The sequence below is a fragment of the Pithys albifrons genome, chromosome 29 (genome assembly GCF_047495875.1).
Source record: "Pithys albifrons albifrons isolate INPA30051 chromosome 29, PitAlb_v1, whole genome shotgun sequence".
Classification (NCBI taxonomy): domain Eukaryota; kingdom Metazoa; phylum Chordata; class Aves; order Passeriformes; family Thamnophilidae; genus Pithys; species Pithys albifrons.
Window position 1 is genome coordinate 420,181 of NC_092486.1, and position 27,151 is coordinate 447,331.

General features: G+C 51.8%; 1 protein-coding gene across 4 annotated transcripts; it reads left to right on the forward strand.

The window, feature by feature from the left end:
* Positions 1 to 6: 6 nt before the first annotated feature.
* On the forward strand, positions 7 to 14,902 carry LOC139683672 (protein transport protein Sec16B-like). 4 transcript variants are annotated; one of them, XM_071579026.1, is made up of 12 exons: positions 7 to 1,194; positions 1,856 to 1,928; positions 3,789 to 4,030; positions 4,495 to 4,565; positions 4,877 to 5,008; positions 5,182 to 5,290; positions 5,436 to 5,564; positions 6,896 to 6,995; positions 7,894 to 8,036; positions 8,964 to 9,099; positions 9,708 to 9,769; positions 11,623 to 14,902. In XM_071579026.1, the coding sequence occupies exons 3-7, from the start codon at positions 3,970 to 3,972 to the stop codon at positions 5,444 to 5,446; spliced, it is 384 nt and encodes a 127-aa protein (XP_071435127.1). In that variant the 5' UTR covers positions 7 to 1,194; positions 1,856 to 1,928; positions 3,789 to 3,969; the 3' UTR covers positions 5,447 to 5,564; positions 6,896 to 6,995; positions 7,894 to 8,036; positions 8,964 to 9,099; positions 9,708 to 9,769; positions 11,623 to 14,902. The 4 variants fall into 3 exon arrangements, with proteins under 4 accessions (XP_071435127.1, XP_071435129.1, XP_071435128.1 ...); XM_071579029.1 differs by lacking the exons at positions 7 to 1,194; positions 1,856 to 1,928; positions 3,789 to 4,030; positions 4,495 to 4,565 and adding an exon at positions 4,668 to 4,769; XM_071579027.1 differs by lacking the exons at positions 3,789 to 4,030; positions 4,495 to 4,565; positions 4,877 to 5,008; positions 5,182 to 5,290; positions 5,436 to 5,564.
* Positions 14,903 to 27,151: the final 12,249 nt, after the last annotated feature.

The following is a 27,151-nucleotide window of genomic DNA, read 5'->3' on the forward strand; positions in this document are numbered from 1 at the left end:
TGGCACCACCATCAAAGCTGTCTTCCACACCTAGTTTACAGATAAGTACACCCCCAGGGCGATGCTCCCAGATGTGGGCCTGGCTGGCTATTGAAGGTTCCCCCCTTTGCTGGTGGGAAATGCTATTAATTCTTCAGCCCACAGCCAAGCTGCTCCTTGGCAGGGGGTGGAGGGGTGGTCTGGGCTGGTTGTGAAACGAGAGCCTCACCCAGCCCTGGGCAGGGGCTGGGGCAGGGGGAGTGGGCCTGACAGAAACCAACACAAAGGTGGGGCTGCAGAACCTGTGCAGCGGCTGGTTTGGTTTTCAGTTGAGTGCAGAACAGGAGAGTTGGGGGGATAAGAAATTGAAGGGAAGATGACCTCTGAAGAAGGCCTTGGGGTTATTTCTTCTAGGGAAGATATGCAGGAGGGAGGAAGGGGTATAGGGGATGTGATAACAGCCCTGTGGGTGCAGGAGGCTGCTCTTTGGGGATGCTGCCTGGCTGTCCCCGCAGCTTCCATGGGAGCAGGTATAGAGGGGCTTCTTTGGTAGTAGAGAAGATTTCACTAAGATACTAAGCTCTTTAGCTCTAAGGATGTTAAGCATCAGGACAGGCCTGGGGGGCTGTGAAATCTTCTCAGAGACTTGTAAGTACAGATCAGACAAACAGCTCCCACCCATCCTGGTGGGGTAGGTGAGGAGCTGATACATAGCCCTGGAAGCTGGGCTTCTTTCCAGGGTTCCCAGTGGGGTGTCCTGCAAACCTGGCAGTGCCCTGGGCTGACTGTTACGTGGGATTAAAGCTAGTTGTTTTTGTCAAAGGAAAGGATGGTCATAGTTACCTGCCCCTTTGATGGGGGAAGCATCTTTGCCACAGATATTTTGGCATTTCTGTGGATCTGCTGAGACCTGGTGGGTCAGCACCCCTGTGGCAGTGTGGGAGAGGGAATAAATCCTGCACAAGAGGCTGGTTACCCCCATATTCTGAAGGGAAGCTATTTTTCCCTGAGCCCATGTGTCCAGCCATGTGCTATTGATCCCTGTGGATCTGATGTGTTATGATTCCTGTTGACCCTCAGCGGGCCGAATGGCTGAAGCTCTCTGACCCTCTGCTCCTGGAAATGCCAGAGCAGGAGCAGAGCCTGGAGCCCGACCTGCTGGAGAAGCTCTGAGCCTGCTGCCGGGAGTGGGAGTTAAGGAGGAGTGAGCACGAGGTGGGACAGCTGTTCTGTGTTGTGGTTTGTCTACAGGAGCATCCTCCTCCTCTGTCCTCAATCTGAGGGGATGGGGATGGAGGTTCAAAGCTTGTTGTTGCCCTGCTGTCTTCTCTCTTGGCCTATGAGCTCCAAGGTGTGGTCTCTGCTGTGGGACCTGCAGCTTCAGTGCTAACAGTGCCCAAGGCTGCAGAGCTTGACAGGAGGAGAAACCCTCCTTATTTTGGCTCAAGGAGGGCAGGCAGGGGCTGGTGGGTGAGTGAAGATCTCCCCTTGCAGGGTGGATGTTGCAGAGGACCCTGATGGGGTGCTACCGTTTGTGTGTACTCCTGGGTCCTTTGACCGTGTCTGGTCCTTTGATTAATGTTCTTGTTAATATTTCCTGCCTGCTTTTGGTTTTGTGGCATTTTTCATGTAGTTTCTCCTCCTGACTGCTCTCCGTGGTGCTGCAGCCCCCCTCACTTGCTGGGACAGAGCTGTGTCCATGCTGGTGTGGGTCTCACCTGCAGCCTGGGCTCCTGCAGTGTGGGGCAGGCGGTGAGCCCCAGACCCACAAGCAGCACACTTTCCTTTCCATTGGCTCTATGGTTTCCTCAGCTTTTGCTCTGTGCCACCCTTTTTCTCTTTGTTTTATCACATTTTCCCTCTGACTCCTTTGCAGGTGGAAGAAGACCTTCTTCCAGAGGTGGCACCTGCTCAGCCAGAGCTCTCCTGTGCTATTCCTTTGATGGCAGGTAAAGGCAATGGAGCAGGAGGTTGTGGTCCCCCCAGGAGGCTTCTCCATGTGTGGCACTGTGCTGGCATGGGCTGGGAAGCAGCTCACCACTCCCTGGTTTTTTTTCCAGCAGCTACTTCTTGCTCCTTGCATCCCCCCAAGAGCTGAAAGGCTGCTCCTGCCTGGCTGCATCCCCCAGGCATGGGCTGAAAAGTGAGGGCTTGAGCCTCACATCCTTATGCAAAGTCTGAGTAATTTGGGCCTAATTAGCAGAGGTTCAGGGGATGGGTGCTGTGGGTGCTATGGGAGGAGAAGAGGAGCTGGGAGTGGGTGCTGGATGAGGGCAGTGCCTCTTGGCTGAGCCTCAGGAGAGCTGGCCCCATTCTCAGCAGTCCTGTGAGGGTGCAAAGTGGAGCTGAGTAAGGGGATTTCACACTTAGAGGGTGGAGGATTTTGGAAGGAGCTCATCCTGCTGAGTGCAGAGCTGCAGGGTGTCTGTTGGTGAAGCCCCAGCATTTCCCCCTCCCTGCTGCCTCTTTGATGGTTTTGCTTTGTCTCTCAGTGACCCCTCTAGTGCCCGTTCACCCAGAGCGCCAACAGACACCACAATGAGGGACATGATCCTACTCTGGTGTCAAGGGAAGAACAGGAGAGCTTTCCCTTCCCAGCTGGGCAGTGCATCCATTGGAATATCCCACTATCACCTTTCCCTGCTGATGCCAAATTCCTTTTCAAAGAGCTCTGCCAGACGGTAAAAAGGGTCATCAATCCTGATTGCCCTCTGCTGCTCTCAGGGCTGAGGCTGGGATCCTCCTTCCCTGGAAGGAAGTCCCAGGTGTGATGATCCCATTGGCTTGTCTTCTGCAAGCAGTCAGGTCTGCTCCCTGTGGTTTCTGCAGCTTCCTTTGCCAGTGCTTGGCCCATTTGTTCTTTGTGATGGCCATTCATGGATGAATCCATCCATCTTGGAAAGGCAAAGCCTGAATCAGGTGCCAAGCTGGGATCCACCTGGCAACCTCCCTCTCCATCCTTATAGCCTGGGCTGTCCTGCCTGACTCTTCCCAGCTGAGCTTGCCAGGCAGCATCAAGTTGAATATCCCTGAACATCCCTGTGGGTCTCAAGCATCTCCAGGCCATGTGGGAGCAGCTCATTGAAGCCAAGCCTGAGTGGGCTGGAGGCAATGCTGGCAGTGAAGCAAAGGCTTTGGTAGCACTGCATCCAAGAGGTGCCATAGTCTTTCCCTGTGAGGGGTGGGTCCTACCTGCCTTTTCTCAAGGCAATGGGAGGGGAATTTCCCAGTGCCCAGCATGTTTCTGGCAGGAGGCTGCCAAGCTGGAATAAGCAGGATTCCCCCCTGGGACCAATGTGTGTAAAATAAAACAAATGCCACCTGTTCAAACAGCCTTTGAAACAGAAACCCAACCCTGAATAAATCTGCTACAAGCAAGCAACCCATCCCTGGGTGCTGCTGTGGAACAGCAATAAAGCTTCCTGGTGAATTTTCTTTCCTGCTCAGGGTGTGCAACAGGAATGGAGGAACAGGCTGGAGGCCCCAGGCTCCTTTGAACTGCTGGTGTCTGCTGCTCGTGGGCTCTTTCCATGGCATTCCCCTTGTGAGTTCCTTTGCAACCTCAGGCACATTCCCAGGAGATTTTTTCCCCTCTGTCTTTCCCAGCCCACCTTCCTTGAAGCCTCTGAAAGGCTCCTGCTGCTGTGCTGTGTCCTGCCTCCTCCCTCACCTGCTGCCTGTGGTCTTTCCTCATTCCCCCAACTCCTGCTGATGTGTAAGGGAGAAGGGGAGAATTGCATATGACAAGAATTGCCTGATGGAATTACAAGCATTATAAAAATTGTAAATCCCTGAGGGTCTTTTTGCAGATGGAGAGCCTGGCAATGAACTTCCCTGGAGTGAAGGTTACCAGTATGACCAGTGGTCCCAGCCGGTGCCACCCCAGGGACCCAGCTGCCATGAGGATGTGTCCCTCTGGTCCCCAGCACCTGCTCAGGCCACAGCATTGCTGGTGCTCAGTGTTGGACAAGAGCTGCAGCCCTACAAGGGATGGCCACCCCTCCAGGAGAGGGTTTTGCTGAGTCCCCTCCACAGCTGGTGCTGCCAGCAGGTGAGTGTTGCTGCCTTGTTTCTCTGTAAAACCCACAGAATGCCAGAAGGTTTGTGTGGGGAGGCACTTAAAGCTCATCACGTTCCACCCCCTGCCATGGGCAGGGACACCTTCCACTAGACCAGGTTGTTACAAACCCTGTCCAACCTTGCCTTGAACACCTCCAGGGATGGGGCACCCACAGCTTCTCTGGGCATCCTGTGCCAGGGCCTCCCCATCCTCACAGGGAAGGATTTCTACTTTAGAACTTGCCTTTAAGGTGCACCAGTTCAGCCTTTACCTCCCTGTTGCTGGCAGGGACCAGGGACCAGAATGGCCTTTTGAATCTCTTGGGGAACATCTTACCCAGTAAAAGGGTGACCATGCTGTGGGATGGGATGATGGAAGCCCTGGAAATGCTTCTGATGGATACATTAGGGCTCCTTGGGTCATACCCTGACTGTGTCCTTCCCTCTGGTCTACAGGAGAACCTGGGGAGCCCTGTGGTAACCTGCTGTTGCTCAGAAGGGTGCAGCCAGTCCTCCCAGCAGAGCAGGTGAGTCAGAGGGGCCATCCCATTGCGAGTCCTGGGGGCATTTGGGACTTGCTGTCATGTCATTCCATGCACTGAACTCACAGAGAATGCTCCCATCCATGGTGTCAGCTGTCCCTGAAAGATTAGGGGAGCCCTCTTCAGCCTCCCTCCACTGGAGTGCCTGGCTGTACCGTGCTGTGTGTGCTCCTGCTCCTCACCAGCTATGTAAGGGATGTTCCTTAGGGATACTCTCCCCTAATCATGGCACTCTGACCATGCTCTGTGCAGCTCCTCTGGGAGCAGCACGTGGCAGCTTCATTCTCTGATGCCAGAAGGAGCTAAAGATGAGGATGGGGACTGTCCCAGAGTCCTCCACTGTCTCCTTGGATGACAGCCATCCTTCCTTGGAGAGCACAGCTGAGGACTCTGCCGAGGAGGAGGCGGAGAAGCTGCATGAGGCCAAGGTGAACATGCTGGAGCCGGTGTCAGCCTTATGCTCTGAGCTTGCCTGTCCTTGGTGCCAGCTCTGCCCATGGCAAAATGGTGCCTACTCCCAGCAGGTGTCTGGGTGGCCATGGCATTCTCACCTCCTCATGCTTTTCCTCTCTTTTGCTTTGTGACAACCTCCATTGTCCAGAGCTCTGGATTCAGGTGGTTTGGCTGCTTTTGGTCGAAACTCACAGAGGAAACTTCTTCCAAAGCCGCGTCCGAGACAGACTTGGACTCCCCCCATGTTGGAAGCACAGGTAGGGGGCAAAATGCTGCCCTGGCCCTGGTGACACCCCAGGTGACACATCTCCCCATCACCTGCTGCTTCTTCCTCTGTACTTGTTCAGAGGCTGTGCCGTTGCCCAGCTCTTGATGGCCATGTCCCTTTCTGTGCTCTTTTAGCCTGGAAGTGAGTCCTTCCTAAACAGTGGTTGTAACTTTCTAAAGCCTCTTTGATGCGGGAGGTCCTGTGAGCCCTTGGGAAGCTGTACTGGGATCGCTGGCCCTCGGCTGGAGTGGAACACAGCAGCTGTGAGTGGCAGCACTGTTGTCAGGTTTGAGGAGCTGAAAGGATGGGCAAAGCTGTTTTGCAGCTGTGCAGGGTCATGCCAGTCCCGGGCAAGTCCTCAGTGTGTGACATGGATGATGGTGGGCTTGGAGAGAGATGTTCTCTTGAAAACTCTGTGCTGGTCGAGAAAGACCCAGAGTGTCAGAGCAGGAAATGTGTGAAAGTGTCAGGAGATGAAGAAGAGAGGGGGAGCCGTGGAGCTTGGTGTGCACTGGTTTTGTGGGTGTTAGACAATAAAAGGAATAGAAGAGAGGTGTGAAAAAAGCAGCTGTGGGTGCTTTGGGCTATTTGTGCCATTGGCAGCAGGCAGGGCCGCAGGTCACACACAACTGGGGCGAAGCTTCCTGAGGTTGTGGTGCACCCAGAGCTGGTGGTGCCTGCATGGCCACAGACACTCACAGCTCTACTCACCCTCCGGGTGTGCCCCAAGGCCAGGCCACTGACCTGCACTGGGCTCAGCCATGAGGTCCCTCTGCATGTGGCTTGTGCCTGGGTGGTACATAAAGGCTTACTGGCTTTATGCCTGAGGTCAGGGTGAGGCGCCAGCACTACCCAGGGTGCACTGCAGTCTATGTTAATGTCCGAGCACCCATTGGTCAGAAGGGCAGCTGGGGGCGTGGCGGTGAGGCGGCAGCAGTGGCCTGGCAGAGCCTGGGCAGCAGCCTGTGGTGCCCAAACCTGCCCACGCACACTGTGGCCTCGGGGAGCACTCGGGATGGCGAGTGGCCCTGTTGGCAGCAGGCTGGGGGGCCTGGCATGGTGACAGAGGTTGGAGCTTATCCTTGGCCTCTGGGCATGGGGGCAGCTTGCTTGCAAAATAAGTGATGTTTCCTTCAGGGTGGGCTCTTCTGCCATGGCTTGCACATATCCAGGGCTTTCTCCTGCCCACACTCCTGGCTGTTGTTCTACCTGCCCAGCACAGGCTGCCATTTGCATTCAGGAAATCTGAGCAGGATCCGGGTGCACCCAAGAGATGTTTGATCTTCATTTCCATGGCTAAAAGCCTGTGTCGTTCCTGGATCCAGGCTGAGCTTGATGATGTGATCAGGGTGGTCAGGGCCTCTTTTTGCTGTTCCTGGAGTTTCTGGGCTGAACAGAAGGGGAGGGAGGAAAAAGGAAAGGACATCAGTGCTGTGTTGACAAACATGTCCAGGTCGGTGTTATGCCTCCAATATGTCAGGATAATTTGGAAGCAAATGGAGTGTGCATGGCAGATTGCCCGACTGGTGCCTTTTCTTTTGCAACTTCATTGTTGATCTGGAGGGGTAATGCTGAATCTTGATTCCCTCTCTAGACCTGAGGCAGGGAGAGCCTTCTGGCAAGAGTTACCGGGACCAGCGCTACTCCAAGGGCTACTGGCCCAACCTGGCCACGGACCCTCCAGGGCAGGAGAGGTAAGGGTGGGGAGTCTGGGCAACCTGCTGTGATCATCTGCTGCCAAATGTGCAGGTTTGCGGCTGGTTCCAAAATCTCTGACCTTCAGCGTGTCTCCTTTGCTCCCATCTGCAGGATGCAGACCCAGGACTCCTGAGAGAAGAGCTACATTTTGGCTTCTGGGAGGGAAGGGGCAGGGGGAGAAACTCTTGGCAGTAGTTCAGAAGTTGAGGGGAGGCTGGTGGCCAGTCCCAAGAAGTAACCCCAACATGGGCAGGGCTGGGGCATAAGAGGCTTGGGGATTTCCCAGAGATCTGGGCAGCAATCCATGTGTCCCCACTCCAGCTGAGGAGAAAAAGGCCACTTTGCTGTGTTGCATTCAGTGCCTGACAGACCCTGGGGATTATTACAGTGAGTTGTCAGTGTTTATGAGCTCCAGCTGCTGGGCTGTCATTCCCCAGCTGAGGGGCTGTACTCTCCTTTCTTCCAAGTAACAAGTGATAGGACAGGAGGAAACAGCCTCAAGTTGTGCCAGGAGAGGTTTAGATCGGTCATTAGGAAAAGTTTCTTCCTCGAAAGGCTTGTCCAGCCCTGGCACAGACTGTCCAGCCCTGGCACAGACTGTCCAGGGAGATGGTGGAGTCACCACCCCTTAAGGAATTTAAAAGAGGTCATGTTAGGGCTAGGAGAGCTGTCAGACTAGAGATGGCTGATGTAAATTACTGTTCAAAGCTGTTGGGTATGAGCAGGGATGTGGCAGGATAAACCCAAGGTGCTGCAGGGCATGAGCAGGGAAGTGGCTGTTCTGCTCCTGCTGGGCACTTTCCAGGAGCAGCAGAGCTGTCCCACTGTCCTAAGTGAGGAAAGCAGAGATGTTCTTGGTTTCTCACGCACGTTTGTGTTCTCCTGTCCTCGCAGCCTTTGGGCCAGCCCAGCCTGCTCCTGCAGTGCCACGAGTCAGGGCTCAGCTGCAGCAGCCACAAGCTCAGCCAGTCCATCCGTGATGGTGCTGACCATGATGGTCCCTGTGCTTCCCTGGACCTGGAATGCAGAACAAAGAGGTGAGGCGTGATGGGGTGCCTGACAAGGGGGCAGCAAGGGAATAAATGGCTGTTGGGAGGAGATTGGCTGTCTCACAGCTTGGTCTGATCCTGGAGGAGGTTGTGCAGGCAAGTGGCGTGACTGGGGGGCTGTGGGGTGGTGGCACGGTCTGGGGGCTCTGCTCGGGGGGCTGCAAGACCTGTTGTTCATGTCTGTTGCTTTTGAGGACGCTCTTGCGTAGGAAGGCCAGGAGAGGGCTGCTCAAGGTGTGGGATAAGGTGGGAGCTGGTCATGTCCTCCAAAGTGGATGTGGTGTGAGGTCATGTTTTGATAGGATTCTTGAGTCACATTTCTGCCTGAAGGAAGGTGCAAAGGAGACTGTATGTCAGAGTCAATAATGTGGATTTTATCAAACAGTAAGTGTGAAGTAAAGAGAAAGAGAAGCACATAGGAAGGGGAGTGTTGGGGAGGAGAGAGAGAGATACCAAGCAGATGACAGTCACCACCTGTGGATCCAGTGGTGTCCTGTTGGTCCTTCTTCACCCTGGGTTTCTGGGTGGTGGGGGTCCTGCAATTGTTCGTCTGGGGGTAGCACCTTTATACAGTCCAAGTTGTGGGTACCCACAGGGTGGTCATGGGTGCTGTTCCCATAAGCTGGGGTGATGTGTGTGATCAGTTGCTTCCATTCTCAGTTTGCTACAGTGGGAATTTTTGTCTGGATGAATTGATCAGGATCTTCTAAGCAGATCTCCCCTTGCCAGGCCTGGCATTAACCCCTTTCTCTGGCAAATTCCTGCCCTGTGCTTATGTCAAGTTCCTGCTGGGGTGGCTTCTCTTCTGGCAAGTTCTTTCTGTGGCCTTGACAGTGTTGGAGACAGGCAGCTGTGCTCTCTAAGTGCTTACAGGTCAGTGTGAGGGGACTCACAGTGGCCTTTGTGTCCTTGCAGGGGGTCCCTTGGTGTCCACCCCCCGACCCCGGTGGTTCCCCTCACGTTCTCACAGCCGCACACGTCGCTTCGGAGCTGGAGGCCAAGCTGGTGCTGGTATGTCCCCACCCCTCTGCTGAGGGGCAGCTGGCCCACGGTGAGCTGCACTGCCTTCAGGTCTGACACAACCTGGAGCCCCAAAACACCCTCAGTCCCCTCCCTGGAGTGGCTTTTCTTGCCCTGAGCGATGCAAACACCATTGATCACTCAAACTGCCTCCTTAGCAGCCTTCTTGTCCCCTGCTCCCATCTTCTCCATCCCACATGGACTTTGGAGTCTGCACCTGGATGTTGCTTTCAGCCTCCATCTCTGTAACCCTTGGCACCTGTGACCTGCTCCCAGTGATCCCTTCTGATGGGGACAGATGTGCTCTGGAACTCTGGGAGGGACAACTGCACTCGCCTTCCTGAGGTGCTCCAGTGCAGAGGCCGTAGCCATGCCCTGAGTCTGCTACAGCCTTCCAGTCTCCTGGTTTTCTTCCCAGAGGAGGCAGATGCCATCTCAGCAGGCGTTTCTTTCCTGGACCTTGGCACTGGGTGCATGTGATGGTTCAGGGTCTGTGCTCTGGTGTTACCTTAAGACAGCCCAGAGAAGGAGTTCCCTGGCACCACTGAGCCCTTGGCCAAGGCACTGGCTTTCAGCTCGCCCAGCTGGGGCTGTCCTGCTTGCTGGAGTCCAGCTGCTGACCTGGCTTCTGTTTCCCAGGCAACCCTTCATGGCCCAAAAGAACTGGAGGAGCTACGAGCCTTCCCAGGGCCCCTGGCCAGGTATGCAGGTCCAGGAGCTGTGTCCTCCTGGCTGTCTCCTTTTGGAGGAGATGTGAGCTCAAGGCAGCCTCTCGGGACCTGGGGTTTTGTGTTATCTGCAGAGGCCACATCTAACTTTGGGGTGGGATCCCAGCCCCTTTGATGCAGTGTGGGTTGATCTGGATTAGGGGAGATGTTTTGGGTTTTTTTTCTGAATATTCATATGGTGTGGGTTCCCTGTGGTTTGTATGTCTGACCTTATTTGATAGTGATGTCCCAAAAAATGATTTTTTTGCTTCTCTTTGTATGTCTAAAGCCCTGGGTCAACCTGTGGTTAAGCTTTCCTGTGCTTTTTGTCTCCTGAGACTTGAGCACTGCAGGGTCAGACACAATGTGTGCCTTCATCCAGTGTGGGCCATGGTGTGTTGCACCCAGTTGTGTCTGTATTGCACTGGTCACACCAGTGTGTTTCTGGCCACTCAAAGAGAAAAAGAAAAGCTATTTCCTGAGCAAAAAGCTGCATATACCCAGAGGCTGGGTAGAAGTCCTGGAGGTCCCCCTCCACTGTGCTCTCAGGAGACCCCCAACTGAAACATTGAGTACAGTTGTGTCCCCAACATAAGAAGGACATGAGGACTGTTGGAGGAAGTCTGTAGGAAGGCCATGAAGTTGATAAGGATGCTGGAGCAGCTCCTCTATGGAGGCAGGCTGAGAAAGTTGGGGCTGTTCAGCCTGGAGTAGAGAGGGTTGTGTGGAGACCTCACAGCACCTTCCATTGTCTGAAGGGGCCTACAGGGCAGCCAGAGAGGGACTCTTCATCAGGAACTGTAGTGATAGGACAAAGGTGAGAGGCTTCAAAGTGAGGGTGGGTTTAGATTAGATATTAGGAAGAAAATCTCCCCCTGAGGGTGGTGAGACTCGGGCACAGGTTGCCCAGAGAAGTTGTAGCCACCCCATCCTATGCAAGTTTTCAAGGCCAGGTTGGACAGGGCTTGGAGCAACCTGGTCTAGTGGAAGGTGTCCCTGTCCACGACAGGGGGTGGATTGGGTTGATCTTTAAGGTCCCTTCCAACCCAAACAATTATGATTCTGGGTTACCACTTGTGCCAAAGGGTACTTGGGAATCTCCATATAATATGCTGGTTTGGTTGAATCAGGATCGACATCTTCACCCCCAGTCTCTCTCCCCTGTCTCATCTAAGCAAAGGGGAAGCAGTAACATCATTGAAAACAGTCACGTTGTGACTGTCAACCCACTGCTGAAGGTAGAAGTGCAAGGAAAACACTGTCAATTCCCCTTGGCAGTTGTCATGAGGTGGCACTCAGCATATTGCATTGCTCTGCCTGCTGCATACCAGCTCCCATGGGGGCAGAGGGTTCATTTGAAACACCAAAGGTGATTATGCAGCTGTAGGAGCTGGTTGAACAGATGGGTCTCAAATCTCAGCAGTCTGGCAGATTAAAACAGAGAAAAGTAGACATCTCCAGAGAGGCAGAAGAATGGAAAGAAATTGCTTACAGGAGTACAAAAGCAGCTAATTAGAATGAAACAGAAGATAATAAGGGAGAAATTTTGGCAGTGTCTCAGAGAATGGTTCCTGTCAGTGAATATATTAAGCAGAGGTAGAACCTCTTAAGGGGAGGGATCGAAGGACACCAGTTGGTGGGAATACATCAAAGTAGACAATACAAAATATTAGAAACCATACAACTCTAAAGCAAAATTCCACTGGAACTACATCTAGTCTAGTAGCTCTTTCCCATCTATATAAGCTAAGCTTTAATTAAGAGAGAAGAGTTATAGCCATGAGTATACTCCCTCATGGATGCTTTTCCTTTGATTCTTAATGTTATTATTATTCCTTCCTACGCAGCACCTGAGCTTTGGAAGCCTGGCTAAAGTTTTGAATGAGACTGAAACCAGTTTGGAGAGTACTGTGCCCAGAGAAGAATGGCAAGACAATGCCACCATGGAGCAGCACATGACAAAAAACCCCTTATTTTGGATTTCCTTCACAATTACGTGAACCCTCACCTTCTCCAGCATGACCAGAACAAATTTAATCTTCTGAAGAAGTGTTACTTTTACTTAAAGATTGAGCCCAGACACCTGTACATGAGAGACCAGAACAGTATCATGATTTGCACTGATATCTTAAAAATAGCAAACCCCTGCCAGCTCCAGAAGGTTAAGAGGGTGGAAAAGAACCAGACTGAAATCCAGCTGGCACTTTGAAATGAGCTGTTGGAACAGTTGAAATGAGGTCAAAAGGAGTTGAGCCATTACACAGAGACCTGTGACATGGCAACTTTCCTCTGCCAATGGAACTTGACTGTAAGGAGAGTGCTCAAGCTCTCCATGCTCTTCAGTAAACTCGTTGCCCTAGAAGAGCCAAGAAAGCTCCATGTCAAGCACAGTTTGGTGTCACAGGTAACTCTGGGAGGTGCTGCACACACTCACATTAGTATTTCAATATTGTCCCAGTTCAGCAGGTGGGACTGGTTTATCATTGTGTGTGATCAAAGCTATGTATTCTACCCCCTCTATTCATTGCCTAAGAACAATGGAGCATTTGCAGCAGCTGCCCAGGACACACCTGACCCCTCAGACTGTGAGCTGGGTGTGAAAGACATGTGTGAGGTAACAGCTGTGATAACTCCCCTCCCTGGAGTCGTTAGCACCTTCACACCAGCCTGATGGGGCGTGTCTGCTAATGGGCCATCAACTATTCCAAAATACCCCATGACACAGAGTTAGATCACCCTTTGTGTGACTCTCTGCCCTGGGGGAGGTACTGGGTGCTCCCACCTGGACCTGGGGGTACATATCTTGGGGTAAGAAGACCTCAGGGTCACTCATCAGATCCAGAGGAGGACCAAAAACCTCGACAGGAGGAGACCACCACTTTCAAGCAGCCTGCGACTGTCAGCTGCACCAACAGGTTTTCCACTTTGGACTTTTACTTTGGACTTGGGGGAACCACACGGGGTTCAGCACAGGGGCTAAGAAACCCTTTTGTGCTTGTGCCCCAGGGGGCTGGGTTAGACTTCTGGGTTTTTGTGGGTTAAACCCAATTTTCTCTTTGTGCCATTGCATTTATTGTAATATTGTTATTAAATTGTAACTCTGACTTAGAATCTCTTTTGAGTTGCATTCATATCTCCTGCCAGTTTACCTTTAAAGCAGCACATCTTTTGGCACCCAACGTTGGGCTCGAGAGAGAAGTCAGAATTACAATTTCATTTTAGACATTTGTGTATTTGGGAACAGAAGCTCCCTAATCACCACGTTGCTTGGGGTGTTCATGTGGATGTTGTACCTGAGCCTGTTCATATTTCCACGTAGGGGGAATTATTTGCCTGTTTTGATGCTCCTTTTAAGATCAGGGATAGGGATCAAAATTGCTTTATTTATATATTATGTTTCTGTCATCATAGCATGAGATGCAGTGAGTTTCATTGTGAGTGTATCCTCAGTCCTGTTTGCCTGTCCTGGCTTGGGTTGGTACCTCTGGGGTCTCATTAAAAATCGCACCCAGCCTGGGGGGGAACAGGAGGGAAGGGTTATTTCAACCCTTTCACTTCCTTCTCACCCTTCAGATCTGCTACAACAGTCTTTGAGAATATTGCATTTCCTTTTGATGTTAAGGATGGCATAATGTTGTTGGTGTTGCTTTGTCTTGTCTGTACCATCTACAAGATGCTTGGGGGCAGAAGAGGGGCCTGCTAGGGAGGCTTCCTGGAGGTCTGCTCTGGGAGCTGATAATGCTGAGTGGCACGGAAAGTGGGAGGACATGGGCCAGTGTTTGGAGAGTTTCTCCCCTCAAGTGATCTGGAAATTCACCCCTGAACAGCTGCAGGACCCTGTTAAAATAATCAGCTGTGTGAAAGGCAAAAGCTCTGGCAGCCCCAGAGATGGGCAGCTCACAGCAACCTGCTGGGCCCTGGCACTGCCCACCGGACACTGCTTGGGGTGGAACAGCATCGTCAGGAGGAGGGGAAAAGGAGCAAATCCACAGGCACCATGTCCACCCAAACCACAGCTGAGCCAGAGGGAAGAAGAGATACACAACCAGCACCATGTCCACCCAAACCACAGCTGAGCCAGAGGGAAGAAGAGATACACAACCAGCACCATGTCCACCCAAACCACAGCTGAGCCAGAGGGAAGAAGAGATACACAACCAGCACCATGTCCACCCAAACCACGGCTGAGCCAGAGGGAAGAAGAGATACACAACCAGCACCATGTCCACCCAAACCACAGCTGAGCCACAGGGAAGAAGAGATACACAACCAGCACAATGTCCACCAAAATCAGGCTGAGCCACAGGGAAGAAAAGAATAGAATCAATCAGCACCATGTCCACCCAAACCTCAGCTGAGCCAGAGAGGAGAAGAAATCAATCAAGCAGCACCATGACAACCAAACCACAGCTGAGCCAGAGGGAAGAAGAGATACACAACCAGCACCGTGTCCACCCAGACCACAGCTGAGGCAGAGAGGAAAGGAAATCAATCAACCAGTGCCATGTCCACTGAAACCACAGCTGGGACAGAGGGCAAAAGAAATCAATGAACCAGCACCATGTGCACCAAAACCACAGCTGAGCTACAGAGGAAAAGAAATCAATCAACAAGCACCATGTCCACCAAAACCACAGTGAAGCCAGAGGGGAAAAGAAATCAATCACCCAGCACCATGTCCACCCAAACCATAGATGAGCCCGAGAGAAGAAATCAATCAAGCAGCACCATGTCCACCCAAACTACAGCTGAGCCAGAGGGAAGAAGAGATACACAACCAGCACCGTGTCCACCCAGACCACGGCTGAACCAGAAGGCAAAAGAAATAAATCAACCAGCACCATGTTCACCCAAACCACGGCTGAGCCAGAGAGGAGAATAAATCAATCAACCAGCACCATGTCACCGAGACCATGGCTGAGCCAGAGGGAAGAAGAGATACACAACCAGCACCATGTCCACCCAAACCACAGCTGAGCCAGATGTCAAAAGAAATAAATGAACCAGCACCATGTCCACCCAAACCACAGCTGAGCCTGAGAGGAAAAGAAATCCATCAACCAGCACCATGTCCACCAGAACCACAGTTGAGCCTGAGAGGAAAAGAAATCAATCACCCAGCACCATGTCCACCCAAACCACAGCTGAGCCAGAGGGAAGAAGAGATACACAACCAGCACCATGTCCACCCAAACCACAGCTGAGCCAGAGGGAAGAAGAGATACACAACCAGCACAATGTCCACCTTAACCACAGCTGAGCCACAGGGAAGAAGAGATACACAACCAGCACAATGTCCACCCAAACCACAGCTGAGCCACAGGGAAGAAGAGATACACAACCAGCACAATGTCCACCCAAACCACAGCTGAGCCACAGGGAAGAAGAGATACACAACCAGCACCATGTCCACCCAAACCACAGCTGAGCCAGAGGGAAGAAGAGATACACAACCAGCACCATGTCCACCCAAACCACAGCTGAGCCAGAGGGAAGAAGAGATACACAACCAGCACCATGTCCACCCAAACCACAGCTGAGCCAGAGGGAAGAAGAGATACACAACCAGCACCATGTCCACCCAAACCACAGCTGAGCCAGAGGGAAGAAGAGATACACAACCAGCACCATGTCCACCCAAACCACAGCTGAGCCAGAGGGAAGAAGAGATACACAACCAGCACCATGTCCACCCAAACCACAGCTGAGCCAGAGGGAAGAAGAGATACACAACCAGCACCATGTCCACCCAAACCACAGCTGAGCCAGAGGGAAGAAGAGATACACAACCAGCACCATGTCCACCCAAACCACAGCTGAGCCAGAGGGAAGAAGAGATACACAACCAGCACCATGTCCACCCAAACCACAGCTGAGCCAGAGGGAAGAAGAGATACACAACCAGCACCATGTCCACCCAAACCACAGCTGAGCCAGAGGGAAGAAGAGATACACAACCAGCACCATGTCCACCCAAACCACAGCTGAGCCAGAGGGAAGAAGAGATACACAACCAGCACCATGTCCACCCAAACCACAGCTGAGCCAGAGGGAAGAAGAGATACACAACCAGCACCATGTCCACCCAAACCACAGCTGAGCCAGAGGGAAGAAGAGATACACAACCAGCACCATGTCCACCCAAACCACAGCTGAGCCAGAGGGAAGAAGAGATACACAACCAGCACCATGTCCACCCAAACTACAGCTGAGCCAGAGAGGAGAAGAAATCAATCACCCAGCACCATGTCCACCAAAACCATAGATGAGCCAGAGGGAAGAAGAGATACACAACCAGCACCATGTCCACTCAAATCACGGCTGAGCCAGAGAGGGAAAGAAATCAATCAAGAAGAACCATGTCCAGCCAGACCATGGCTGAGCCAGATGGCAAAAGAAATCAATCAACCAGCACCATGTTCACCAAAAGCACAGCCAAGCCAGAGGGCAAAACAGATCAAACATCCAGCACCATGTCCACCAAACCCACAGCTGAGCCCAAGATTAAAAGAAATCAATCACCCAGCACCATGTCAACCAAAATCACGGCTGAGCCAGAGAAGAAAAGAAACCAATTAAGCAGCAGCATCTCCACCCAAACCACAGCTGAGCCAGAGGGAAGAAGAGATGCACAACCAGCACCATGTCCACCCAAACCACAGCTGAGCCACAGGGAAGAAGAGATACACAACCAGCACCATGTCCACCTTAACCACAGCTGAGCCACAGGGAAGAAGAGATACACAACCAGCACCATGTCCACCCAAACCACGGCTGAGCCAGAGGGAAGAAGAGATACACAACCAGCACCATGTCCACCTTAACCACAGCTGAGCCACAGGGAAGAAGAGATACACAACCAGCACCATGTCCACCTTAACCACAGCTGAGCCACAGGGAAGAAGAGATACACAACCAGCACCACGTCCACCCAAATCAGGCTGAGCCACAGGGAAGAAGAGATACACAACCAGCACAATATCCACCCAAACCACAGCTGAGCCAGAGGGAAGAAGAGATACACAACCAGCACAATATCCACCCAAACCACAGCTGAGCCACAGGGAAGAAGAGATACACAACCAGCACAATGTCCACCCAAACCTCAGCTGAGCCAGAGAGGAGAAGAAATCAATCAAGCAGCACCATGTCAACCAAACCACAGCTGAGCCAGAGGGAAGAAGAGATACACAACCAGCACCGTGTCCACCCAGACCACGGCTGAACCAGAAGGCAAAAGAAATAAATCAACCAGCACCATGTTCACCCAAACCACGGCTGAGCCAGAGAGGAGAATAAATCAATCAACCAGCACCATGTCACCGAGACCATGGCTGAGCCAGAAGGAAGAAGAGATACACAACCAGCACCATGTCCACCCAAACCACAGCTGAGCCAGATGTCAAAAGAAATAAATGAACCAGCACCGTGTCCACCCAAACCACAGCTGAGCCTGAGAGGAAAAGAAATCCATCAACCAGCACCATGTCCACCTTAACCACAGCTGAGCCTGAGAGGAAAAGAAATCAATCACCCAGCACCATGTCCACCCAAACCATAGATGAGCCAGAGGGAAGAAGAGATACACAACCAGCACAATGTCCACCCAAATCACGGCTGAGCCAGAGAAGAAAAGAAACCAATTAAGCAGCAGCATCTCCACCCAAACCACAGCTGAGCCAGAGGGCAAAAGAAATCAGTCAACCAGGACCATGTCCAACCTGACCATGGCTGAGCCAGAGGGAAAAAGAGATACATGACCCAGCACCATGTCCACCCAAACTACAGCTGAGCCAGAAGGCAAAAGAAATCAATCACCCAGCACCATGTCCACCCAAACCATAGATGAGCCAGAGGGAAGAAGAGATACACAACCAGCACCATGTCCACTCAAATCACGGCTGAGCCAGAGAGGGAAAGAAATCAATCAAGAAGAACCATGTCCAGCCAGACCATGGCTGAGCCAGATGGCAAAAGAAATCAATCAACCAGCACCATGTTCACCAAAAGCACAGCCAAGCCAGAGGGCAAAACAAATCAAACATCCAGCACCATGTCCACCAAACCCACAGCTGAGCCCAAGATTAAAAGAAATCAATCACCCAGCACCATGTCAACCAAAATCATGGCTGAGCCAGAGAGGAGAAGAAATCAATCAAGCAGCACCGTGTCCACCCAAACCACAGCTGAGCCACAGGGAAGAAGAGATACACAACCAGCACCGTGTCCACCCAAACCACAGCTGAGGCAGAGAGGAAAGGAAATCAATCAACCAGCGCAATGTCCACTGAAACCACGGCTGAGCCAGAGGGCAAAAGAAATTAATCAACCAGCGTCATGTCCACCAAAAGCACAGCTGAGCCAGAGGGGAAAACAAATCAAACATCCAGCACCATGTCCACCAAACCCACAGTTGAGCTTGAGAGGAAAAGAAATCAATCACCCAGCACCATGTCCACCCAAACCATAGATGAGCCAGAGCTGAAAAGAAATCAATCACCCAGCACCATGTCCACCCAAACCATAGATGAGCCAGAGCTGAAAAGAAATCAATCACGCAGTACCATGTCCACGCAAACCAGAGTGAAGCCAGAGGGTAAAAGAAATCAGTGAACCAGCATCCTGTCCACCAAAGCCACAGCTGAGCCAGAGAAGAAAAGAAACCAATTAAGCAGCACCATCTCCACCCAAACCACAGCACAGCCAGAGAGGAATAGAAATCAATCACTCAGTACCATCTCCACCCAAACCACAGCTGAGCCAGAGGGGAAAAGAAATCAATCAACCAGCACCATGTCCAACAAAACCACGGCTGGGCCAGAGAGGAAAGGAAATCAATCAACCAGCACCATGTCCACCCAAACTACAACTGAGCCAGAGGGAAGAAGAGATACATGAACCAGCACCATGTTCACCCAAACCACGGCTGAGCCAGAGAGGAGAATAAAGCAATCCACCAGTACCATGTCCACCAAAACCACAGTTGAGCCCGAGAGGAAAAGAAATCAATCAACCAGCACCATGTCCAACAAAACCACAGCTGGGCCAGAGAGTCAAAGAAATCAATCAACCAGTCACATGTCCACCGAAACCTTGTCTGAGCCAGAGAGAAAAGGAAACAGATCATCAGCATCATGTCCACCCAAACCGTGGAGGAGCCAGAAGGACAACAGAAACTGAAATCAGTCACCCCTGTCCAGAATAGAAAATCAAAGACCAAATCAGTTCGTGTAGTGAATGACAAGGAAGAGTCAGGACCTTCACATCAAGCAGAATAAACAGTCAGAAATAATCACCCGGTCCCTATCCCTGGGTGAGCTGCGTGAGCTCAGGAGAGAGTTCACACGACAGGCAAATGAGTCCATCTTGACCTGGCTGCTCCAAATCTGGGATGCCACAGCCAATGATACAATTCTAGAGGGGAGTGAGGCAAGGCAGGTGGGATCCCTGTCTCGAGATGTGGTCATTGATCAGGGCACTGGAAAGAGGCAGGAAACTCTCAGCCTCTGGCGGCGACTGTTGTCAAGTGTGAGGGAGAGATATCTTTGTAAGGAGGACCTCCACGTACAGCAAGGTCAGTGGAACACGATGGAACAAGGTATCCGGTGCTTAAGGGAACTGGCCGTACTGGAGATAATCTTTTCAGAGGATGAGAGATTGCCTAAAAGTCCAGATGGTGTCCAATGCACGTCCCAGATGTGGTTAAAATTTGCACAGCTTGGGCCAGAAATGTATTCTCGCTACCTCCCAACGTTGCAGTGGAGAGAAGGAGAGGACAAGGTGGGGGCACTGGTCAGCAAACTCAGGATTTATGAAGACACTGTCACTGCTCCATTACGAGCCCACGTCTCAGCTGTGGAAACAAAACTGGCTGAACTGGAAGAGAAGATTAAGGAAGGACTCTTCCATATCTCTCCAGAACAAACGAGAGTCTCTGCCATCAGGACCAGGCGTCCTCCAGCTAAGGAGAAAGGGTACACTCCACGTGGCAATCTGTGGTTTTACCTCCATGAGCATGGAGAAGATATGAGGAAGTGGGATGGGAAACCCACCTCTTCCTTAGCAGCTCGAGTACGTGAATTGCAAAGAGGCACAACTAACACAGGGACTTCTTCAAGGTTGAAGGCTGCTCTGGTCTCTCGTGGGCAAGGCTCCAGACAGGATAGGAATGATGATGTCATACCCGATCCTCTTGTAGGAACCTCCCGGTCATATTCACAGGGAGAGCGCAGTGAATACCATGACCAGAACTAGGGGGGCCCTGCCTCTAGCCAGGTAGAGGAGAGGGACAATCGGGTTTATTGGACTGTGTGGATTCGGTGGCCTGGCTCATCAGACCCACAGAAATACAAAGCTTTAGTGGACACTGGTGCACAATGCACGTTGATGCCATCAGGATACGTCGGGGCAGAATCCATCTCTATTTCTGGGGTGACAGGGGGATCCCAACAGCTGACTGTACTGGAAGCTGAAGTCAGCTTGACTGGGAAGGAATGGCACAGACACCCCATTGTGACTGGTCCAGAAGCCCCGTGTATCCTTGGCATAGACTACCTGAGGAGTGGGTATTTCAAAGACCCAAAGGGACTGCGTTGGGCCTTTGGCATAGCTGCTGTGGAGACAGAGGAAATCAGACAGCTGAGCACCTTGCCTGGCCTCTCAGAGGACCCTTCTGCTGTGGGACTGCTGAAAGTTGAAGAACAATTGGTACCGCTGGCCACAGCCACAGTGCACCGTCGGCAATACCGCACTGACCGAGACTCTGTGACCCCCATACACAAGATGGTTCGTGAGCTGGAGAGCCAAGGGGTGGTCAGCAAGACTCACTCACCCGTTAATAGCCCCATATGGCCAGTACAAAAGTCCAGTGGAGAGTGGAGGCTGACGGTGGATTACCGTGGTCTCAATGAGGTCACACCCCCCCTGAGTGCCGCTGTGCCGGACATGCTGGAGCTTCAGTATGAGCTGGAGTCCAAGGCAGCCAAGTGGTGCCACCATCGACATTGCCAATGCCTTTTTCTCCATTCCGTTGGCAGCAGAGTGCAGGCCGCAGTTCGCTTTCACCTGGAAGGGGGTGCAGTACACCTGGAATCGACTGCCCCAGGGGTGGAAACACAGTCCCACCATTTGCCATGGACTGATCCAGACTGCACTGGAAAAGGGTGAGGCTCCAGAACATCTACTGTACATCATTGTATGGGGGAACACAGCAGGGGAGGTTTTTGAGAAAGGAAAGAAGATAATCCAGATTCTCCTAAGAGCTGGTTTTACCATTAAACGCAGTAAGGTCAAGGGACCTGCTCAGGAAATTCAGTTCCTAGGAGTGAAGTGGCAAGACAGGCGTTGCCAGATTCCAACAGAGGTGATCAACAAAACAGCAGCTATGTCCCCACCGACCAGCAAGAAGGAAACTCAGGCTTTCCTGGGCACCGTGGGCTTTTGGAGGATGCATATCCCTGAGTACAGTCAGATTGTAAGCCCTCTCTACCTTGTGACACGGAGGAAAAATGATTTCCAGTGGGGCCCTGAACAACAACAAGCCTTTGAGCAGATTAAACAGGAGATTGCCCGCGCAGTAGCCCTTGGGCCAGTCAGGACAGGACAGGACATGAAAAACATGCTCTGCACTGCAGCTGGGGAGAACGGCCCATCCTGGAGCCTCTGGCAGAAAGTACCTGGGGAGACCCGAGGAGGACCACTGGGATTCTGGAGTCAGGGATACAAAGGATCTGAGGCCAGCTACACCCCAACTGAGACAGAGATCCTGGCAGCTTATGAGGGAGTTCGAGCTGCCTCAGAAGTGACTGGCACTGAGGCACAGCTCATCCTGGCACCCCGACTACCAGTGCTGGGATGGGTGTTCAAAGGAAAAGCTCCTTCTACCCATCATGCCACTGATGCCACATGGAGTAAGTGGATTGCTCTGATCATGCAGCGAACCCGGATAGGGAATCCTGATTGCCCTGGGATTTTGGAAATCATCACCAACTGCCAGAAGGTGAGAGTTTCAGATTGTCCTCTGAAGAAGAAGAGGAGCAGGTGACACGAGCTGAGGAGGCCCCACCATATAACCAGCTACCAGAAGAGGAGAAGCGATATGGTCTCTTCACAGATGGCTCCTGCCACATTGTAGGGGCAGGCTGGAAATGGAAAGCAGCTGTATGGAGTCCTACATGGGGAGCTGCAGAAATGACCGAAGGACAAGGTAGATCAAGTCAGGTTGCAGAGCTGAAAGCTGTTCAGCTGGCCTTGGATATCGCCGAACGAGAGAAGTGGCCAAGACTTTACCTCTACACTGACTCGTGGATGGTGGCCAGTGCTCTGTGGGGATGGCTGGAGCGTTGGAGAAAGGCCGGCTGGCAGCGCAAAGGAAAACCCATCTGGGCGGCTGAGATGTGGCAGGACATCCCTGCCCGGGTAGAGAAGCTGAGTGTGAAGGTCCGTCACGTAGATGCTCATGTACCCAAGAGCCGGGCTAAGGAGGAGCATCGTAACAACGAGCAGGTGGATCGAGCTGCCAGGATTGAAGTCTCTCAGGTAGATCTGGATTGGCAGCATAAAGGTGAATTGTTTCTAGCCCGATGGGCCCATGATGCCTCTGGTCATCAGGGCAGAGATGCGACATACAGATGGGCTCGTGACCGAGGGGTGGATCTAACCATGGACGGTGTCTCACAGGTTATCCATGACTGTGACACATGTGCCGCCATCAAGCAGGCCAGGCAGGTGAAGCCTCTGTGGTATGGTGGATGGTGGTCGAAATACAGGTATGGGGAAGCCTGGCAAGTTGACTCCATCACACTTCCCCAAACACGCCAAGGCAAGCGCTACGTGCTGACCATGGTAGAGGCAACCACCGGATGGCTGGAGACACACCCCGTATCTCACGCCACTGCCCGGAACACCATCCTGGGCCTTGAGAAACAAGTCCTGTGGAGACACGGCACCCCAGAGAGAACAGAGTCTGACAACGGCACCCACTTCAAGAACAGCCTCATAGACACCTGGGCCAGAGAGCACGGCATTGAGTGGGTGTATCATATCCCCTACCACGCTCCAGCTGCTGGGAAAGTTGAGCGTGTAATGGACTGCTGAAAACCACCCTAAAGGTGTTGGGTGGGGGAACTTTCAAACACTGGGAGCTGCATTTGGCAAAGGCCACCTGGTTGGTCAACACCCGAGGCTCCATCAATCGAGCTGGCCCTGCCCAATCAGAGCTCTTGAATACTGTAGATGGAGATAAAGTCCCTGTGGTCCATATGAGAGGTATGTTAGGAAAGACTGTTTGGGTGAGTCCCACCTCAAACAAAGGCAAACCCATCCGAGAGATTGTTTTTGCTCAGGGACCTGGTTGCATTTGGTGGGTAATGCAAAAAGATGGAGAAACATGTTGTGTACCACAGGGGGACCTAATTTTGGGTGAGAAGAGTTTGTAATGTTTCATTGTATATATGTGTGTGTATGTGTATATATACATATGTATATAGTTAAAAAAAGACTATTAATTTAGGAATGACTTGATAGTGTAGAATAAGGGGTGGATAATGTCCCAGTTCAGCAGGTGGGACTGGTTTATCACTGTGTGTGATCAAAGCTATGTATTCTACCCCCTCTATTCATTGCCTAAGAACAATGGACCATTTGCAGCAGCTGCCCAGGACACAGCTGACCCCTCAGACTGCGAGCTGGGTGTGAAAGACATGTGTGAGGTAACAGCTGTGATAGCTCCCCTCCCTGGAGTCGTTAGCACCTTCACACCAGCCTGATTGGGCGTGTCTGCTAATGGGCCATCAACTATTCCAAAATACCCCATGACACAGAGTTAGATCACCCTTTGTGTGACTCTCTGCCCTGGGGGAGGTACTGGGTGCTCCCACCTGGACCTGGGGGTACATATCTTGGGGTAAGAAGACCTCAGGGTCACTCATCAGATCCAGAGGAGGACCAAAAACCTCGACAGGAGGAGACCACCACTTTCAAGCAGCCTGCGACTGTCAGCTGCACCAACAGGTTTTCCACTTTGGACTTTTACTTTGGACTTGGGGGAACCACAGAGGGTTCAGCACAGGGAGTAACAAACCCCTTTGTGCTTGTGCCCCAGGGGGCTGGGTTATACTTTGTTGTGAGATGTTAATTTCTGAGCAATCCAAACTGCTTCAGCTCCGTGAGAATCACGCTGATACTTCAGCCTGCAAGGACACACACCTGCTGCTTGTAGGCGACGGTCACTCCTTGCAAGTGTTTTCATGAGAACGTCTCAACTGCCTTCCTGATCTCCAGACATGGACCTCAAAACATCGGGATGAGATAATGCAAACACTGGACTTGTGAGAGATGGGCTTTTAACCAATTAGAAGTTCTAGGGTGTTGGGGTGAGACCTTTTTAGCCAATCAGATGTACCTCTAACCCTGTATAAACCGTGTGCTGTGTGAAATAAAAGGTCTGCACTACAAACTTCATAAGCTGGTTGGTGAAGTCCTTTCTCTCCACGAAAGTTCGTTTACTTTAACTGTTCATACCAACGCCTGATTTTTTTATTAATTGCTAAGAGATGCAGAAAGAGAGAGATAAGAAAAGGTTGGGGTAAAGCTAAAGTTACTTTTAGAAGCAAGGAAAAAGCTTACTAGGAGAAGCTACATTTTTACCAAGATACCCTGAGGGGGAAAACAGCTTCTACTTTTTTTTTTTTGTTTTGTTCTCTTTCTTTGGTGCTTGTGATCGATATCTCTGCCCCCAGGGGGTGTGGAGTGCAGTCTTTGGATATGTAGATTTGTCGATCAGGAGAAGGTGTTTTGTTGGTTTCCTGGGCTGAGCAAAGTCAGGTCCTGATGTAGAGAGGCTTTCAAAAACTATGGTAGCAGTAACTCCCACAGACAGCGTGGGAGAAAATTTGGGCTTTCCCCGGGCTGGGAGAGTGTCGGTCCCGGCACAGCAGCAGCTCAGCTGGCAGAGAGAGATGAGGAGGTGAGAGAGGGGTGTGAGAAAAGTTCTCTATTTATTAAAAATTTCGATGATAACAGAGGTTGTGGAGCAAAGAAAATAGGCAATAAGAAAGGTTTACTTACGTGTTGTGGTACCCTGGCTAAAATCCAATCCCCAAAGCACACCCCAAAATTCAATTTTCCCCCTCTTAAAGGCTACCAAACCCCACCCTGTGCCGTCACTAGAGGGGTGTTCCCTCCCCTCTGATTGGTTATGGAATGATAAAGGCGGGGTGTAGATAAAAATGGCTCCTTCAATAGGGGCCACCTGGTGATGGGTTTTGGTTCATTTGCATTAATGTCGCAGTCCCTGTTTCCTGGTACAAATCCACGAGCTGCCTGTATGTTAGTAAAAAGAACCCTTTAAAATGCATACATTTCCCCTTGTTGTTAGTAATTTTTAATTCATTTGCTTGAAAAAAACCTGTTTATTTATTTCTCATAGGGGGAAGTAGGGAAGGATTTGTCCGTTATGGCAACGGGTTTTCTCTCTTTCCTTTTCCCTCTCTGAATTCTCGAGGTGTCTGCTCTGAGTTTTCAGAGTGTTCAAAAGAGTTTGGATGTGATTTTTAGCACGTAGCTACAAGCACAATAGCAGGAGTCTTTATGGCAGGCAGGCTCCAGCAGGATGCTCTGGCAGGACGTTTGTCAGCTTTTAGGAAAATGTTGACAGATAACCTTTGTATGGGATGTTTTTGACAGAGTAACAGTGGAGGAACATTATTTATTGCATCTCTGTATTATCTCATTGTAACATGGGGGATGCACAGGAGTCCCCACTCCTGATCCCTCCTGGGGCCGGTTCTGCTCCTACCCAACCTCGGCTCCTTCCCATGGGGTCCCCTCATGACCAGTAGCCAGGACTGGGGAGAACTGGGAAGTTTTACTGGGAACAGTGGGAGCAGCAGGGTGGTGTTAAAATAAAAATAGGGCTGGGGGGGGACATATGACCCCCCCCCCCCCCAAATCAGTGCGAGGATGGGGGTGGGTGGTCCAGGTTGGACCTGAGGCCACAGAGAGGGGCTGCAGCCACAGGGGATTCAGGAGCTCTGCGGGGAGAGAAAAGGGGGTGACACTGAGTGTGTGTGGGGGGTCCCTGGGAGGGCACACAGGAGAACAGGACCCCCAGGGACCCCACACCTTCTGGCTCAGGTGGAAGCTGAGGCCCAGCACCAGGAAGATGAAGTCCAACACGAAGCCCCGGTCCCTGTCAGCATTTGCGGCGGGCGGTGTCTGGCAGCAGCTCGAGGGAGGGGGGGCTGGGCGGGTCTAGACCTTCCAAAACTTCTCACTGGCCCTCCAGGATGTACCCAAACCTCCTCCCAGTCACCCCCAGCCCATCCAGGACCCCCTGTATCCTCCTCCCTGCCCCTTTGGGATCCCTCAAATCCACCCCCACCCCCACTAGGACACTCCAACACACTCCAAGCACCCTTAAGGCCCTCCAACCCCCTTCTATTTGTTCTCAGCCCCCTGAGAACTTCCCAAACCCCCTCCCAGTCCCTTTCCAGTGTACTCTGGATGCCCCATACTCCCTCCCCAGTTGCTCCCTGGACCCTTTGTCTTGGTTTTGTCCTGGCCTCTAGCTCGAGCCAACTTTCTTTCCCCTCTCCTTCTCCCCCTGCTCCCCAAAGCAGGGAAAAGGAAAGGGAAAATCCTTGAAAGAAGCTGAGCCAAGTCAGTATATATATATGTGTGTGTATATTCTCTAAATACCTACAATTATGTGTATACTATTTGCACCGACAATAGGGAAAAGGGAAAGGGGAGGGGAAAAGGGAAGGGGAAAACAGGGGTAACAAGAAGAGATGAACAGAAAACCAAAAACAATGGGTACAGAAGACCACTCCCACCCACCCACCGATTAAACCAGTACAACACAAGCCCACCACCACTCTTAGAAGAAAACTGGCTTTCCCCTCTCACATGTAGGGGGGTCTCACTCCCGGTATTTCCCCATCTCTGTCCCCTCTTTGTCCCCACAGGAGGTTGACATCAGCCAACACCCAGGCTGGGACAGCAGACCTCTCCAGGTCTCAAGGGATGGAGGAAGGGAGTGACCTTCATGAATCCAACTTCCCACCATCCCACAGCTTGCCATCCAATCCCTTTTCCCCCTTCTCCCACGGCTTTCCCCTTGTTCTCACTGTTCCTAGCTGTCCCCCAGCTCTCTTTGGGAGCATTTCCTTTCCCTGCTCTCCTAGTTTCAGGGTCTCAGCACTTTCCTAATGAATTTTGGGGTCCCCTACTCTCTATTTCCCCTCTCTCACACCCTTTCCCCATATTTCCCCAATCCTCAGGCCCCCTTGACACTTAGCCTGGAAGTGCCACTCCCCTTTTCCCCCACCTCCTTCTTCTTTCTCATCATCTCCCCAATCTTCAGCACCCTCTGCA

Coding starts and splice junctions, on each gene's coding strand:
- LOC139683672 (XM_071579026.1), top strand. CDS start 3,970: ATGGCCACCCCTCCAGGAGAGGGTTTTGCTGAGTCCCCTCCACAGCTG. Junction 4,566..4,876: donor CAGTCCTCCCAGCAGAGCAG/GTGAGTCAGAGG, acceptor CTCTGATGCCAG/AAGGAGCTAAAGATGAGGAT. Junction 5,009..5,181: donor AGAAGCTGCATGAGGCCAAG/GTGAACATGCTG, acceptor TCCATTGTCCAG/AGCTCTGGATTCAGGTGGTT.